A 16,988-nucleotide genomic window follows, 5' to 3' on the forward strand; every position below is an offset into this window, starting at 1 on the left:
GAATCTGGGCTCTCTAGTTTAAACAAGTGATGCTGGAATCCACCCCCAAACAGCATCATTTTCAATGGTGTTTAAACTAGGGAGCCCAGATTCTCCTTTTAAATCCACCTTAAAGGGAGAATCTGGTGTCCCCAGTTTAAACAACATTGAAAGTGATGCTATTTTGGGGTGGATTCTCCCCCACCCTGAAACAGCATCCCTTTCAATGTTAAAACTGGGGACCTCAGATTCTCCCTTTAAATCCACGCCAAAGGGGGTGGATTTAGTAATAATAATAACAATAACCTTTATTAGGCATTGAGAGAAAGAAAGAAAGAAAGAAAGAAAGAAAGAAAGAAAGAAAGAAAGAAAGAAAGAAAGAAAGAGAGCGAGCGAGCGAGCGAGCGAGCAAGCAAGCAAGCATTGGCAGGAAGGGAGTGGACTTAAAAAGAGAATCTGGGGAAATTTAGGGGGTGCCTGTTGTCAGGGGTGCAATTATTAAGATAGCAGCACCAACATTTCAGAGTATCTTCGTGAGACCCTACTGATGATACCACCCAGGTTTGGTGAAGTTTGGTTCAGGGGGTCCAAAGTTATGGACCCTCAAATGTGTAGCCCCCATCTCCTATTAGCTCCCATTGGAAACAATGGGGGACGGGGCACTCCCTTTGGGAGTCCATTACTTTGAACTCCCTAAACCAAACCTCACCAAACCCGGGTCATGTCATCAGGAGAGTCTCTCAAAAAAACCCTGAAATGTTGGTGCTGCTAGCATAAAATCTGCGCCCCCTGCAGGCCAAAAACGGAAAAAATACTGAAAATACAAAATCCCCCACAAATGAACCTGCAATTTTGTCGCCCACCACACGGTGGCGCCCTGGGCAGCTGCCCACTTTGTCCAATGGGAGGAACGCCTCTGACGATTGAGGCTACTCCTGTCCCAACAGCAAAAAGGGGAGGAGACTGAAAGAAGAGTCCCATGGAAAAAGGTAGACCAGTGTGAAGATTCACCCCCCTTCGTTCCCAGCCTGAGGCTGCTGCAGTGGTGAAGATTGAGCTCTGTATACCCTCAGTGAGAAATACTGGAAATACTTTCCATCCCTGGAAAAAGCTTGGGAATGGCTAGCACCCCCTTGTCCTCTGCCCCTTTTTGACGGGCTTGGGGCCCATCCTCCTGCTCCACCTTTGCCATACCCACAGGATGGTGACAGAGCCCCCCGCTGGCTCTGGCGCCTGACACCTGAAAGTCATGACCTTCCTGAAAATAATTTGCCATGATCAGGGCTAAACTTGCATCCAATAGCATGTCAGAGGCCAGCAAGATTTTCAGGGCACGAGCTTTCAAGGGTCAAATCTCCCTCAGTCAGACCTGTCAGAGACCAACAAGATTTGTCAGTTTCAATGCTTCCTTCATCAGACAAACAAGATTTGGGGGGTTTAAGCTTTTGAGAGTCACAGCTTTCACTCTCAAAAGCTTATACCTCCCAAATGTTTGTGAGCCTCCAAGATGCTACTGGACTTGAATCTAACTCTTCTATTGCAGAACCAAAACGGCCACCCTGTTGTCAGGGGGATTGTACTTAGTTGATTGAAATGCATTCCTAGCTCAATGTAATTGCTACAGGATACATGTAACCAGCCTGCTATATGTTACCATTGCTGTTCTGGGACATTCTTTCCTTGATCTTTGCTTTATGGCTTCACACACCGAGTAGATAACTAGGGTCACACCTGACACTTTTCGTCTCATGGGAAATGGGATTGTTTCCGTTGTCCTGTGAGGACAGGAGAGCAGGTGGCTCTATCTCTATCGCTGACCTTGGACGCCTTAGCTCCAAACTAACTCTTTCTCACATTCTTTGAGAAAATGGGCGGGGAGACTAACATTAGCATAAAGGGGTTAGCAAAAACCAGGTTTGCCAGAACTGGCTTTGACAAGCTGGGTGCTTTGATGCTTATCAATAAATGCTGATCAACAATACAGAGTCCATTTATTGCTTCAAGGTTCGAGACCTAACACCTGTGAAATAATCAGATCTAAGTTGTCCAGTCTTTGGCTCTTCCTACCCATGTTCATTTGCAAATATTCTTTTTCTCTGCAAGGGACTAATGAGCATAAGGCCAGGGCATCTTTGCGGGAACCCCAGCATTGGGCTTTACTCCTATCAGCTGCATCAATAAAGACACAAAGCCATTCTTGTAGTCTGCTTTCTGGCAATGTCTTATATCTAGAGAAATATTTGAAATGGGACCAAAGCCAACGTGCAACAAAGAACTGAATGTAATTCAATAGTGTTTGCAAAAGTTTTCAGATTTCATCAGTAGTCCATCACATGTCACATCACACCTTTGGCTTGGCTTCCTTCCTTCATTCACGTGAATGTTCCTTCCCTGACAGGGAAACATTCGCAGCTGTCTACACTTAACCGTCTCTCCTCGATTTTATTCTCTCTCCATGTAACTCAGTACTACCCCAACACTGACACTTTTCCTTTTGCATGGAAAAAGTCATAAAAATGTTTCTTTGCTTAAAACACCCTGTCTTTTACCAGATATTCTCAGAGAATTCTGCTAACGTGAATGTCACCCGGCCTCCCAGGTTCAGCATTTCTTTGATGCACAAGAGGAAAACGGGGCTTTCAGAAGAGGAATATGTTTCAGTGGCTTTTGTCCTACTGAATTTTATAGTATCAACGTATGATCTTTTTAGTCAGCTTGTTTTTTTAGGACAAGTGCAGCCCCCGTTGTCCGCTGCCGTCTGTTGCTGATCATGTCTTTTCAGCATTCTAAAATCAGCAGCATTCAAAAATGAGCACGATTGAGAGGTGATTCCTCTCCCCTCCCCCCAAGTTCTGGAGGCAGTGGGAGCATTAAGACATCCAGCGCAGAAATACAACACCAGCACATGTAGAAATCCCCCTGGAAATAATGACCTTCCTCCAGCGTTAGTACCAATATTAGCATGCACAGCATAAGATCAGCCTACACTTTCAACCGTCCTTACAAGCCGTGCGCCCAACCAAGGAGCAACCACATGTGGGCCACAAGAGTACAGCTGATGGGAAAAGTACACAGAATCCCCAGCTAAGTCATCAAAGCCGATGGATGATTTCAGGCGCATTATTGGCCAGACCACCAGGCTGGAGTACGGATGGGTGTGGCGAGGAGAAAGGGGAAGTGCTACAGAAATTATCAAATGTGCCGAGGTACTGTTTTAAATACAAGATCAGGAATATAATAATTGTGCGCCCTGAAGTCGTGACTGGCTCATTGAAAGCCCATGAAGTTCCACCTCATGGTCTTTCCAAGGGAAGAGAAGTAATCTGCCACTGCCTTCCCCAGACCTCCTTGGTGGTCACCCATTCAAGTGCTGACCACAGCCAATCCTTCTTCGGTTCCGGTGAGTTTTCCGGGTTGTGTGGCCGTGGTCTGGTAGATCTTGTTCCTAATGTTTTGCCTGCATCTGTGGCTGGCATCTTCAGAGGTGTATCACAGAGAGAAGTCTCCACTGGACACAGTGTGTAACAGACTTCTCTCTGTGATACGCCTCTGACTATGCCGGCCACAGATGCAGGCGAAATGTTAGGAACAAGATCTACCAGACCACGGCCACACAGCCCGGAAAACTCACCACGGCCAGTTGAATCCAGCCATGAAAGCCTTCGGCAATCCTTCTTAACTTTCAAACTCTGATGAATTCAGACCAGACTAGACTATCGAGCTGATAAAAGATCAAGAAAAAAGTACTTTTTTAATTGGCAAGAACAGAAAAGCACAATGTTTCTCCTGGCTTTCATACCATGTTTTCCACAGAAAAGTGGATGCTTTGGATTCTAACATGTAACTGAAACAAATTCACATTTGCCTCTATCCTCACATCCAGATTTCTTCTTGTCTCTTTGGCTCAAATATACCTCGGGGTGGGGGGCTTAGTTGCTGTCACTTTTCGAAGCGCCAGGTGAATTGTTGCTCTTGGATAAATAACTAGATACCCATGAAAGGATTCCTGGGCCATTTACATAGTTATGGTCTCATTCGCATTTATTTATTTGTTTGTTTGTTTGTTTGTTAGTTAGTTACTTAATTAATTAAATTTGTAGGCCGCCTCATCCCCGAAGGGCTCGGACGGCTCCCAACACGGCTGTTCCTGACAGCAAATAATACAACATAAAAGTTAAACCATTAAAACTCAGCAGCAATCAATAAATACATTAAAAACAGCCAGATTGCGTAAACACATATATACAGGCGCCTGATCTAAGGCCAGGAAAGAAAAGGAAGAAGAAGGGAAGGGAAGGGGAGGAGATAGGCAGGGCCCATGATGGACTTGGGGCCCAACCAGATGGTCCAGGCTGGCAGTTTTGATTTTTAATGGGGGGCGGTGGAACTCCAGCCAGCCCCTCCAAAATCCCGGTGGAATAGCTCTGTCTTACAGGCCCTGCGGAACTCACCAAGGTCTGTAATACACAGATTTCACCCTTTCCCAATCTCACCATTCCTCAAATCAGAGAATCTCTGCAGTTTCCAAAACCTCTGAAAGTGTGACTTTTCCTCTCCCTTCACAGGGAAAGAGCAGGGAGTCGTCATCACGCACTTCACTTTCGTCAGGTTTTCTCACTCCTCCCTGCCTTCCCCGCACTCTTTGGGCCAGAAATTCAGAGTGATCAGTAGAGCTTGCTTTCATTAAAAAAATTTTTTTGATGCCGCCAGTCTATTGCTGGGGCAATAGACCACTGAAATCAACACTCAGTTTAAAGGGTCTAGCAAAGTAATGCTGGACACTACACAGTGGGGGGAAAAGCAGTAGGCAGCCTTTCTAGTTAGAGACTGCACGGATAGAACAGGTGGGCAAAATGAAGTTCAGCTCAGCTTTGCATCAGGAGATTCCTGTTTAAACAAAACACATGGGGGAACCCCACCACAAAGCTGACAGCCGTGGGGTAAGCACTGCATGTACAAAGGGTCCTGGTTTTCATAACCTCCTGCAATGTAGATCACTTGGTAAGAACCTGGGATGTTTTCTTTTAACAAAAGGAAACGCTCTTACCCATGTAAGCTGCCCAATGCAACGCTCTTCGATCCTTTTTGTCAAACGCGTTGATGTTGGCCCCTTTGGCCAGAAGCAAGTTCATCATCTGGAGCGAGGCAAACAAAAACACAACACACATCAATCTTTGTCGTGTTGACTGAGGTTGTCCAAGCTGGGCTGTCAAGTAGGTGCTTCTGGATTAACTGAGGAACACACATGATTTGCTGATACTATCTATAAACACACATCTTTCCCAGTGCCTATTGACTTGAGATGTGTGGGTGCACAAGTGCACATAATATTGTTATATGCATTGTTATAGGTAAAGCCCCATTTTAGACAAATCAAGGACAGCTTTAAAATCTCTTCCAGGTAAGTGTCACTTTATTGTGCCCATCATCTTTGCACAGTCACCTGCAATGTAATTCTGGCCCTTGTGGGAAAAAAATCATTTCTTGCAGAAGCAGAAGAGCCCAGAATTCCCCATATCAGATATGTCCTGGTTTCCCCAAATTCAAGACTTGAAGCAGCCACTAATACAAGGCAAGCAACTCTATGGGAATCCCACCTTCTCTGAGAGGAATAGGCACGGCCGGGCCAGAAACCTCTTGGGGATCCATCACTTAGCCCCCATCAAGAACTTCTTTCACACTATGCTAGTCATACTCCATGCTGATAGAGATGTCCAGTGGTGGTTTCACAGCTGGAGACATCCTAAAGACATTCTTTGGTTTGTGTCACTCACAGGGATCTTAATGCTCCAAAATTCCACGGTCATAACGGTCTTTGCTTTTCCATGTACTAAAAAGGGAACAGAAAAGCAAGATTTGACCAAAGGGGGGATTTGGGAGGTTGCAACAAAGTGATAATTGCATCCAAATCCCCCACAGTGGGCAACTTCTGTCTTTCTGGGTGACATGGCTCTCAAGTCACAGATGACTTACAGCGCCTCTGGTGGGGTTCTCAAGGCAAGAGATGTGAAGAGGTGGTGTGCCGGCCTTTGTGTAGCAACCCTGGACTTCCTTGGTGGTCTCCCATCCAAGGACTAACCACGGTCGACCCCACTCGGCTTCCAATATCAGATAAGAGTGGCCTAGCCTGGGCTATCCAGGTCAGGGCTCTAAACACATTAATCCTGAGCAAGGGGCTTCAACAAATGTCACTCAAACATTCCCCTATACTGCATACATTTAGAACAGTGGTTCTCAACCTTCCTAATGCCATGACTCTTTAATACAGTTCCTCATGTTGTGGTGACCCCCAACCATAAAATGATTTGTGTCTCGGTTCCTAAGACCATCAGAAATATGTGTTTTCCGATGGTCTTAGGCAACCCCTGTAAAAGGGGTCACAACCCCAAAGGGGTCACAACCCACAGGTTGAGAATCACTGATTTAGAAGGTGCTTTATTATTTATCTCATCCAAGGTAAGAACATAAGAACATAAGAACTAGCCTGCTGGATCAGACCAGAGTCCATCTAGTCCAGCATTCTGCTACTCGCAGTGGCCCACCAGGTGCCTTTGGGAGCTCACATGCAGGAGGTGAAAGCAATGGCCTTCTGCTGCTGCTGCTGCTCCTGAGCACCTGGTCTGCTAAGGCATTTGCAATCTGAGATCAAGGAGGATCAAGATTGGTAGCCATGGGTAACTTCTCCTCCATAGAATCTGTCCAAAGCCCCCCTTTTAAAGCTATCCAGGTTGGTGGCCATCACTGCCTCCTGTGGCAGCATATTCCAAACACCAATCTGCGTTGCGTGAAGAAGTGTTTCCATTTATTAGTCCTAATTCTTCCCCCCAGCATTTTCAATGAATGCCCCCTGGTTCTAGTATTGTGAGAAAGAGAGAAAAATTTCTCTCTGTCAACATTTTCTACCCCATGAATAATTTTATAGACTTCAATCATATCCCCCCTCAGACGTCTCCTCTCCAAACTAAAGGGAGTCCCAAACGCTGCAGCCTCTCCTCATAAGGGAAGGTGCTCCAATCCTTCTTCAATCATCCTGCGTTACCCCTTCTCTGCACTTTTTCTATCTCTTCGATATCCTTTTTGAGATGTGGCTGACCAGAGACTAGACCACAATTACTCAAATTGCAGTCAGCACCTCTGCTTTATATAAGGGCATGACAATCCTTGCAGTTTTATTATCAACTCCTTTCCTAATTATTCCTTCATTTGCGGAGTTTTCTCAACAGTCTCTGGTGAGGAACTTTTGTCAAAAGCCTTTTGGAAATCAGAGTAGAACCAATGTCCACTGGTTCCCCCTCATCCACATGCCTGTTTACACCCTCAAAGAACTCTAGTAAGTTTGTAAGACAGGACTTGCCTCTGCAAAAGCCATGCTGACTCTTCCTCAGCAGGTCTTGCTTTTCTACATGTTTTATAATTTCATCTTTAATGATAGATTCTACTAATTTACCAGGAACAGATGTCAAACTGACTGGCCTGTAATTTCCTCCCCCCCCCCCCCCGGCCCTTTCTTAAAGATTGGTGTGACATTGGCCATCTTCCAGTCTTCAGGGATGAAGGCAGATTTCAGGGATAAGTTGCATATTGAAGTGAGAGGCATCAACAATTTCATTAGCAGGCTCTTTAAGAACTCTTGGTTGGGGGGGGGGGGGGGTGGGGGGGGGCGGCGGCGGGCGGGGGGGGTGGTGGGGGGGGGGGGGGGGGGGGGGGGGGGGGGGTGGGTGTGGGGGGGGGTGGGGGGGGGGGGGGGTGGGGGGGGGGGGGGGTGGGGGGGGGGGGGGGTGGGGGGGGGGGGGGGTGGGGGGGGGGGGGGGTGGGGGGGGGGGGGGGTGGGGGGGGGGGGGGGTGGGGGGGGGGGGGGGTGGGGGGGGGGGGGGGTGGGGGGGGGGGGGGGTGGGGGGGGGGGGGGGTGGGGGGGGGGGGGGGTGGGGGGGGGGGGGGGTGGGGGGGGGGGGGGGTGGGGGGGGGGGGGGGTGGGGGGGGGGGGGGGTGGGGGGGGGGGGGGGTGGGGGGGGGGGGGGGTGGGGGGGGGGGGGGGTGGGGGGGGGGGGGGGTGGGGGGGGGGGGGGGTGGGGGGGGGGGGGGGTGGGGGGGGGGGGGGGTGGGGGGGGGGGGGGGTGGGGGGGGGGGGGGGTGGGGGGGGGGGGGGGTGGGGGGGGGGGGGGGTGGGGGGGGGGGGGGGTGGGGGGGGGGGGGGGTGGGGGGGGGGGGGGGTGGGGGGGGGGGGGGGTGGGGGGGGGGGGGGGTGGGGGGGGGGGGGGGTGGGGGGGGGGGGGGGTGGGGGGGGGGGGGGGTGGGGGGGGGGGGGGGTGGGGGGGGGGGGGGGTGGGGGGGGGGGGGGGTGGGGGGGGGGGGGGGTGGGGGGGGGGGGGGGTGGGGGGGGGGGGGGGTGGGGGGGGGGGGGGGTGGGGGGGGGGGGGGGTGGGGGGGGGGGGGGGTGGGGGGGGGGGGGGGTGGGGGGGGGGGGGGGTGGGGGGGGGGGGGGGTGGGGGGGGGGGGGGGTGGGGGGGGGGGGGGGTGGGGGGGGGGGGGGGTGGGGGGGGGGGGGGGTGGGGGGGGGGGGGGGTGGGGGGGGGGGGGGGTGGGGGGGGGGGGGGGTGGGGGGGGGGGGGGGTGGGGGGGGGGGGGGGTGGGGGGGGGGGGGGGTGGGGGGGGGGGGGGGTGGGGGGGGGGGGGGGTGGGGGGGGGGGGGGGTGGGGGGGGGGGGGGGTGGGGGGGGGGGGGGGTGGGGGGGGGGGGGGGTGGGGGGGGGGGGGGGTGGGGGGGGGGGGGGGTGGGGGGGGGGGGGGGTGGGGGGGGGGGGGGGTGGGGGGGGGGGGGGGTGGGGGGGGGGGGGGGTGGGGGGGGGGGGGGGTGGGGGGGGGGGGGGGTGGGGGGGGGGGGGGGTGGGGGGGGGGGGGGGTGGGGGGGGGGGGGGGTGGGGGGGGGGGGGGGTGGGGGGGGGGGGGGGTGGGGGGGGGGGGGGGTGGGGGGGGGGGGGGGTGGGGGGGGGGGGGGGTGGGGGGGGGGGGGGGTGGGGGGGGGGGGGGGTGGGGGGGGGGGGGGGTGGGGGGGGGGGGGGGTGGGGGGGGGGGGGGGTGGGGGGGGGGGGGGGTGGGGGGGGGGGGGGGTGGGGGGGGGGGGGGGTGGGGGGGGGGGGGGGTGGGGGGGGGGGGGGGTGGGGGGGGGGGGGGGTGGGGGGGGGGGGGGGTGGGGGGGGGGGGGGGTGGGGGGGGGGGGGGGTGGGGGGGGGGGGGGGTGGGGGGGGGGGGGGGTGGGGGGGGGGGGGGGTGGGGGGGGGGGGGGGTGGGGGGGGGGGGGGGTGGGGGGGGGGGGGGGTGGGGGGGGGGGGGGGTGGGGGGGGGGGGGGGTGGGGGGGGGGGGGGGTGGGGGGGGGGGGGGGTGGGGGGGGGGGGGGGTGGGGGGGGGGGGGGGTGGGGGGGGGGGGGGGTGGGGGGGGGGGGGGGTGGGGGGGGGGGGGGGTGGGGGGGGGGGGGGGTGGGGGGGGGGGGGGGTGGGGGGGGGGGGGGGTGGGGGGGGGGGGGGGTGGGGGGGGGGGGGGGTGGGGGGGGGGGGGGGTGGGGGGGGGGGGGGGTGGGGGGGGGGGGGGGTGGGGGGGGGGGGGGGTGGGGGGGGGGGGGGGTGGGGGGGGGGGGGGGTGGGGGGGGGGGGGGGTGGGGGGGGGGGGGGGTGGGGGGGGGGGGGGGTGGGGGGGGGGGGGGGTGGGGGGGGGGGGGGGTGGGGGGGGGGGGGGGTGGGGGGGGGGGGGGGTGGGGGGGGGGGGGGGTGGGGGGGGGGGGGGGTGGGGGGGGGGGGGGGTGGGGGGGGGGGGGGGTGGGGGGGGGGGGGGGTGGGGGGGGGGGGGGGTGGGGGGGGGGGGGGGTGGGGGGGGGGGGGGGTGGGGGGGGGGGGGGGTGGGGGGGGGGGGGGGTGGGGGGGGGGGGGGGTGGGGGGGGGGGGGGGTGGGGGGGGGGGGGGGTGGGGGGGGGGGGGGGTGGGGGGGGGGGGGGGTGGGGGGGGGGGGGGGTGGGGGGGGGGGGGGGTGGGGGGGGGGGGGGGTGGGGGGGGGGGGGGGTGGGGGGGGGGGGGGGTGGGGGGGGGGGGGGGTGGGGGGGGGGGGGGGTGGGGGGGGGGGGGGGTGGGGGGGGGGGGGGGTGGGGGGGGGGGGGGGTGGGGGGGGGGGGGGGTGGGGGGGGGGGGGGGTGGGGGGGGGGGGGGGTGGGGGGGGGGGGGGGTGGGGGGGGGGGGGGGTGGGGGGGGGGGGGGGTGGGGGGGGGGGGGGGTGGGGGGGGGGGGGGGTGGGGGGGGGGGGGGGTGGGGGGGGGGGGGGGTGGGGGGGGGGGGGGGTGGGGGGGGGGGGGGGTGGGGGGGGGGGGGGGTGGGGGGGGGGGGGGGTGGGGGGGGGGGGGGGTGGGGGGGGGGGGGGGTGGGGGGGGGGGGGGGTGGGGGGGGGGGGGGGTGGGGGGGGGGGGGGGTGGGGGGGGGGGGGGGTGGGGGGGGGGGGGGGTGGGGGGGGGGGGGGGTGGGGGGGGGGGGGGGTGGGGGGGGGGGGGGGTGGGGGGGGGGGGGGGTGGGGGGGGGGGGGGGTGGGGGGGGGGGGGGGTGGGGGGGGGGGGGGGTGGGGGGGGGGGGGGGTGGGGGGGGGGGGGGGTGGGGGGGGGGGGGGGTGGGGGGGGGGGGGGGTGGGGGGGGGGGGGGGTGGGGGGGGGGGGGGGTGGGGGGGGGGGGGGGTGGGGGGGGGGGGGGGTGGGGGGGGGGGGGGGTGGGGGGGGGGGGGGGTGGGGGGGGGGGGGGGTGGGGGGGGGGGGGGGTGGGGGGGGGGGGGGGTGGGGGGGGGGGGGGGTGGGGGGGGGGGGGGGTGGGGGGGGGGGGGGGTGGGGGGGGGGGGGGGTGGGGGGGGGGGGGGGTGGGGGGGGGGGGGGGTGGGGGGGGGGGGGGGTGGGGGGGGGGGGGGGTGGGGGGGGGGGGGGGTGGGGGGGGGGGGGGGTGGGGGGGGGGGGGGGTGGGGGGGGGGGGGGGTGGGGGGGGGGGGGGGTGGGGGGGGGGGGGGGTGGGGGGGGGGGGGGGTGGGGGGGGGGGGGGGTGGGGGGGGGGGGGGGTGGGGGGGGGGGGGGGTGGGGGGGGGGGGGGGTGGGGGGGGGGGGGGGTGGGGGGGGGGGGGGGTGGGGGGGGGGGGGGGTGGGGGGGGGGGGGGGTGGGGGGGGGGGGGGGTGGGGGGGGGGGGGGGTGGGGGGGGGGGGGGGTGGGGGGGGGGGGGGGTGGGGGGGGGGGGGGGTGGGGGGGGGGGGGGGTGGGGGGGGGGGGGGGTGGGGGGGGGGGGGGGTGGGGGGGGGGGGGGGTGGGGGGGGGGGGGGGTGGGGGGGGGGGGGGGTGGGGGGGGGGGGGGGTGGGGGGGGGGGGGGGTGGGGGGGGGGGGGGGTGGGGGGGGGGGGGGGTGGGGGGGGGGGGGGGTGGGGGGGGGGGGGGGTGGGGGGGGGGGGGGGTGGGGGGGGGGGGGGGTGGGGGGGGGGGGGGGTGGGGGGGGGGGGGGGTGGGGGGGGGGGGGGGTGGGGGGGGGGGGGGGTGGGGGGGGGGGGGGGTGGGGGGGGGGGGGGGTGGGGGGGGGGGGGGGTGGGGGGGGGGGGGGGTGGGGGGGGGGGGGGGTGGGGGGGGGGGGGGGTGGGGGGGGGGGGGGGTGGGGGGGGGGGGGGGTGGGGGGGGGGGGGGGTGGGGGGGGGGGGGGGTGGGGGGGGGGGGGGGTGGGGGGGGGGGGGGGTGGGGGGGGGGGGGGGTGGGGGGGGGGGGGGGTGGGGGGGGGGGGGGGTGGGGGGGGGGGGGGGTGGGGGGGGGGGGGGGTGGGGGGGGGGGGGGGTGGGGGGGGGGGGGGGTGGGGGGGGGGGGGGGTGGGGGGGGGGGGGGGTGGGGGGGGGGGGGGGTGGGGGGGGGGGGGGGTGGGGGGGGGGGGGGGTGGGGGGGGGGGGGGGTGGGGGGGGGGGGGGGTGGGGGGGGGGGGGGGTGGGGGGGGGGGGGGGTGGGGGGGGGGGGGGGTGGGGGGGGGGGGGGGTGGGGGGGGGGGGGGGTGGGGGGGGGGGGGGGTGGGGGGGGGGGGGGGTGGGGGGGGGGGGGGGTGGGGGGGGGGGGGGGTGGGGGGGGGGGGGGGTGGGGGGGGGGGGGGGTGGGGGGGGGGGGGGGTGGGGGGGGGGGGGGGTGGGGGGGGGGGGGGGTGGGGGGGGGGGGGGGTGGGGGGGGGGGGGGGTGGGGGGGGGGGGGGGTGGGGGGGGGGGGGGGTGGGGGGGGGGGGGGGTGGGGGGGGGGGGGGGTGGGGGGGGGGGGGGGTGGGGGGGGGGGGGGGTGGGGGGGGGGGGGGGTGGGGGGGGGGGGGGGTGGGGGGGGGGGGGGGTGGGGGGGGGGGGGGGTGGGGGGGGGGGGGGGTGGGGGGGGGGGGGGGTGGGGGGGGGGGGGGGTGGGGGGGGGGGGGGGTGGGGGGGGGGGGGGGTGGGGGGGGGGGGGGGTGGGGGGGGGGGGGGGTGGGGGGGGGGGGGGGTGGGGGGGGGGGGGGGTGGGGGGGGGGGGGGGTGGGGGGGGGGGGGGGTGGGGGGGGGGGGGGGTGGGGGGGGGGGGGGGTGGGGGGGGGGGGGGGTGGGGGGGGGGGGGGGTGGGGGGGGGGGGGGGTGGGGGGGGGGGGGGGTGGGGGGGGGGGGGGGTGGGGGGGGGGGGGGGTGGGGGGGGGGGGGGGTGGGGGGGGGGGGGGGTGGGGGGGGGGGGGGGTGGGGGGGGGGGGGGGTGGGGGGGGGGGGGGGTGGGGGGGGGGGGGGGTGGGGGGGGGGGGGGGTGGGGGGGGGGGGGGGTGGGGGGGGGGGGGGGTGGGGGGGGGGGGGGGTGGGGGGGGGGGGGGGTGGGGGGGGGGGGGGGTGGGGGGGGGGGGGGGTGGGGGGGGGGGGGGGTGGGGGGGGGGGGGGGTGGGGGGGGGGGGGGGTGGGGGGGGGGGGGGGTGGGGGGGGGGGGGGGTGGGGGGGGGGGGGGGTGGGGGGGGGGGGGGGTGGGGGGGGGGGGGGGTGGGGGGGGGGGGGGGTGGGGGGGGGGGGGGGTGGGGGGGGGGGGGGGTGGGGGGGGGGGGGGGTGGGGGGGGGGGGGGGTGGGGGGGGGGGGGGGTGGGGGGGGGGGGGGGTGGGGGGGGGGGGGGGTGGGGGGGGGGGGGGGTGGGGGGGGGGGGGGGTGGGGGGGGGGGGGGGTGGGGGGGGGGGGGGGTGGGGGGGGGGGGGGGTGGGGGGGGGGGGGGGTGGGGGGGGGGGGGGGTGGGGGGGGGGGGGGGTGGGGGGGGGGGGGGGTGGGGGGGGGGGGGGGTGGGGGGGGGGGGGGGTGGGGGGGGGGGGGGGTGGGGGGGGGGGGGGGTGGGGGGGGGGGGGGGTGGGGGGGGGGGGGGGTGGGGGGGGGGGGGGGTGGGGGGGGGGGGGGGTGGGGGGGGGGGGGGGTGGGGGGGGGGGGGGGTGGGGGGGGGGGGGGGTGGGGGGGGGGGGGGGTGGGGGGGGGGGGGGGTGGGGGGGGGGGGGGGTGGGGGGGGGGGGGGGTGGGGGGGGGGGGGGGTGGGGGGGGGGGGGGGTGGGGGGGGGGGGGGGTGGGGGGGGGGGGGGGTGGGGGGGGGGGGGGGTGGGGGGGGGGGGGGGTGGGGGGGGGGGGGGGTGGGGGGGGGGGGGGGTGGGGGGGGGGGGGGGTGGGGGGGGGGGGGGGTGGGGGGGGGGGGGGGTGGGGGGGGGGGGGGGTGGGGGGGGGGGGGGGTGGGGGGGGGGGGGGGTGGGGGGGGGGGGGGGTGGGGGGGGGGGGGGGTGGGGGGGGGGGGGGGTGGGGGGGGGGGGGGGTGGGGGGGGGGGGGGGTGGGGGGGGGGGGGGGTGGGGGGGGGGGGGGGTGGGGGGGGGGGGGGGTGGGGGGGGGGGGGGGTGGGGGGGGGGGGGGGTGGGGGGGGGGGGGGGTGGGGGGGGGGGGGGGTGGGGGGGGGGGGGGGTGGGGGGGGGGGGGGGTGGGGGGGGGGGGGGGTGGGGGGGGGGGGGGGTGGGGGGGGGGGGGGGTGGGGGGGGGGGGGGGTGGGGGGGGGGGGGGGTGGGGGGGGGGGGGGGTGGGGGGGGGGGGGGGTGGGGGGGGGGGGGGGTGGGGGGGGGGGGGGGTGGGGGGGGGGGGGGGTGGGGGGGGGGGGGGGTGGGGGGGGGGGGGGGTGGGGGGGGGGGGGGGTGGGGGGGGGGGGGGGTGGGGGGGGGGGGGGGTGGGGGGGGGGGGGGGTGGGGGGGGGGGGGGGTGGGGGGGGGGGGGGGTGGGGGGGGGGGGGGGTGGGGGGGGGGGGGGGTGGGGGGGGGGGGGGGTGGGGGGGGGGGGGGGTGGGGGGGGGGGGGGGTGGGGGGGGGGGGGGGTGGGGGGGGGGGGGGGTGGGGGGGGGGGGGGGTGGGGGGGGGGGGGGGTGGGGGGGGGGGGGGGTGGGGGGGGGGGGGGGTGGGGGGGGGGGGGGGTGGGGGGGGGGGGGGGTGGGGGGGGGGGGGGGTGGGGGGGGGGGGGGGTGGGGGGGGGGGGGGGTGGGGGGGGGGGGGGGTGGGGGGGGGGGGGGGTGGGGGGGGGGGGGGGTGGGGGGGGGGGGGGGTGGGGGGGGGGGGGGGTGGGGGGGGGGGGGGGTGGGGGGGGGGGGGGGTGGGGGGGGGGGGGGGTGGGGGGGGGGGGGGGTGGGGGGGGGGGGGGGTGGGGGGGGGGGGGGGTGGGGGGGGGGGGGGGTGGGGGGGGGGGGGGGTGGGGGGGGGGGGGGGTGGGGGGGGGGGGGGGTGGGGGGGGGGGGGGGTGGGGGGGGGGGGGGGTGGGGGGGGGGGGGGGTGGGGGGGGGGGGGGGTGGGGGGGGGGGGGGGTGGGGGGGGGGGGGGGTGGGGGGGGGGGGGGGTGGGGGGGGGGGGGGGTGGGGGGGGGGGGGGGTGGGGGGGGGGGGGGGTGGGGGGGGGGGGGGGTGGGGGGGGGGGGGGGTGGGGGGGGGGGGGGGTGGGGGGGGGGGGGGGTGGGGGGGGGGGGGGGTGGGGGGGGGGGGGGGTGGGGGGGGGGGGGGGTGGGGGGGGGGGGGGGTGGGGGGGGGGGGGGGTGGGGGGGGGGGGGGGTGGGGGGGGGGGGGGGTGGGGGGGGGGGGGGGTGGGGGGGGGGGGGGGTGGGGGGGGGGGGGGGTGGGGGGGGGGGGGGGTGGGGGGGGGGGGGGGTGGGGGGGGGGGGGGGTGGGGGGGGGGGGGGGTGGGGGGGGGGGGGGGTGGGGGGGGGGGGGGGTGGGGGGGGGGGGGGGTGGGGGGGGGGGGGGGTGGGGGGGGGGGGGGGTGGGGGGGGGGGGGGGTGGGGGGGGGGGGGGGTGGGGGGGGGGGGGGGTGGGGGGGGGGGGGGGTGGGGGGGGGGGGGGGTGGGGGGGGGGGGGGGTGGGGGGGGGGGGGGGTGGGGGGGGGGGGGGGTGGGGGGGGGGGGGGGTGGGGGGGGGGGGGGGTGGGGGGGGGGGGGGGTGGGGGGGGGGGGGGGTGGGGGGGGGGGGGGGTGGGGGGGGGGGGGGGTGGGGGGGGGGGGGGGTGGGGGGGGGGGGGGGTGGGGGGGGGGGGGGGTGGGGGGGGGGGGGGGTGGGGGGGGGGGGGGGTGGGGGGGGGGGGGGGTGGGGGGGGGGGGGGGTGGGGGGGGGGGGGGGTGGGGGGGGGGGGGGGTGGGGGGGGGGGGGGGTGGGGGGGGGGGGGGGTGGGGGGGGGGGGGGGTGGGGGGGGGGGGGGGTGGGGGGGGGGGGGGGTGGGGGGGGGGGGGGGTGGGGGGGGGGGGGGGTGGGGGGGGGGGGGGGTGGGGGGGGGGGGGGGTGGGGGGGGGGGGGGGTGGGGGGGGGGGGGGGTGGGGGGGGGGGGGGGTGGGGGGGGGGGGGGGTGGGGGGGGGGGGGGGTGGGGGGGGGGGGGGGTGGGGGGGGGGGGGGGTGGGGGGGGGGGGGGGTGGGGGGGGGGGGGGGTGGGGGGGGGGGGGGGTGGGGGGGGGGGGGGGTGGGGGGGGGGGGGGGTGGGGGGGGGGGGGGGTGGGGGGGGGGGGGGGTGGGGGGGGGGGGGGGTGGGGGGGGGGGGGGGTGGGGGGGGGGGGGGGTGGGGGGGGGGGGGGGTGGGGGGGGGGGGGGGTGGGGGGGGGGGGGGGTGGGGGGGGGGGGGGGTGGGGGGGGGGGGGGGTGGGGGGGGGGGGGGGTGGGGGGGGGGGGGGGTGGGGGGGGGGGGGGGTGGGGGGGGGGGGGGGTGGGGGGGGGGGGGGGTGGGGGGGGGGGGGGGTGGGGGGGGGGGGGGGTGGGGGGGGGGGGGGGTGGGGGGGGGGGGGGGTGGGGGGGGGGGGGGGTGGGGGGGGGGGGGGGTGGGGGGGGGGGGGGGTGGGGGGGGGGGGGGGTGGGGGGGGGGGGGGGTGGGGGGGGGGGGGGGTGGGGGGGGGGGGGGGTGGGGGGGGGGGGGGGTGGGGGGGGGGGGGGGTGGGGGGGGGGGGGGGTGGGGGGGGGGGGGGGTGGGGGGGGGGGGGGGTGGGGGGGGGGGGGGGTGGGGGGGGGGGGGGGTGGGGGGGGGGGGGGGTGGGGGGGGGGGGGGGTGGGGGGGGGGGGGGGTGGGGGGGGGGGGGGGTGGGGGGGGGGGGGGGTGGGGGGGGGGGGGGGTGGGGGGGGGGGGGGGTGGGGGGGGGGGGGGGTGGGGGGGGGGGGGGGTGGGGGGGGGGGGGGGTGGGGGGGGGGGGGGGTGGGGGGGGGGGGGGGTGGGGGGGGGGGGGGGTGGGGGGGGGGGGGGGTGGGGGGGGGGGGGGGTGGGGGGGGGGGGGGGTGGGGGGGGGGGGGGGTGGGGGGGGGGGGGGGTGGGGGGGGGGGGGGGTGGGGGGGGGGGGGGGTGGGGGGGGGGGGGGGTGGGGGGGGGGGGGGGTGGGGGGGGGGGGGGGTGGGGGGGGGGGGGGGTGGGGGGGGGGGGGGGTGGGGGGGGGGGGGGGTGGGGGGGGGGGGGGGTGGGGGGGGGGGGGGGTGGGGGGGGGGGGGGGTGGGGGGGGGGGGGGGTGGGGGGGGGGGGG

General features: G+C 72.1%; 2 protein-coding genes across 6 annotated transcripts in view; both read right to left on the reverse strand.

The window, feature by feature from the left end:
• ANKRD44 (ankyrin repeat domain 44) overlaps positions 1-5,114 on the reverse strand; it is a 99,351-nt gene extending 94,237 nt beyond the window's left edge. For all 5 annotated transcript variants that reach the window (XR_007243453.1, XM_048483484.1, XM_048483483.1 and 2 more), the window contains exon 1: positions 5,027-5,114. Coding sequence is in view for 4 of the 5 variants with exons in the window: in XM_048483484.1 (XP_048339441.1) it covers positions 5,027-5,114 (88 nt within the window). In the remaining variant the exon portion in view is untranslated. The remainder of the gene's footprint in view (positions 1-5,026) is intronic.
• A 591-nt stretch (positions 5,115-5,705) lies between these two features.
• The window catches only part of LOC125425819 (ankyrin repeat and SAM domain-containing protein 1A-like), a 148,915-nt gene continuing 137,632 nt past the window's right edge, over positions 5,706-16,988 (reverse strand). Inside the window, exon 4 of the mRNA XM_048483496.1 lies at positions 5,706-5,809. Coding sequence (XP_048339453.1) covers positions 5,706-5,809 — 104 coding nt within the window. The remainder of the gene's footprint in view (positions 5,810-16,988) is intronic.

This window comes from Sphaerodactylus townsendi, linkage group LG02, assembly GCF_021028975.2.
Source record: "Sphaerodactylus townsendi isolate TG3544 linkage group LG02, MPM_Stown_v2.3, whole genome shotgun sequence".
Lineage (NCBI taxonomy): Eukaryota > Metazoa > Chordata > Lepidosauria > Squamata > Sphaerodactylidae > Sphaerodactylus > Sphaerodactylus townsendi.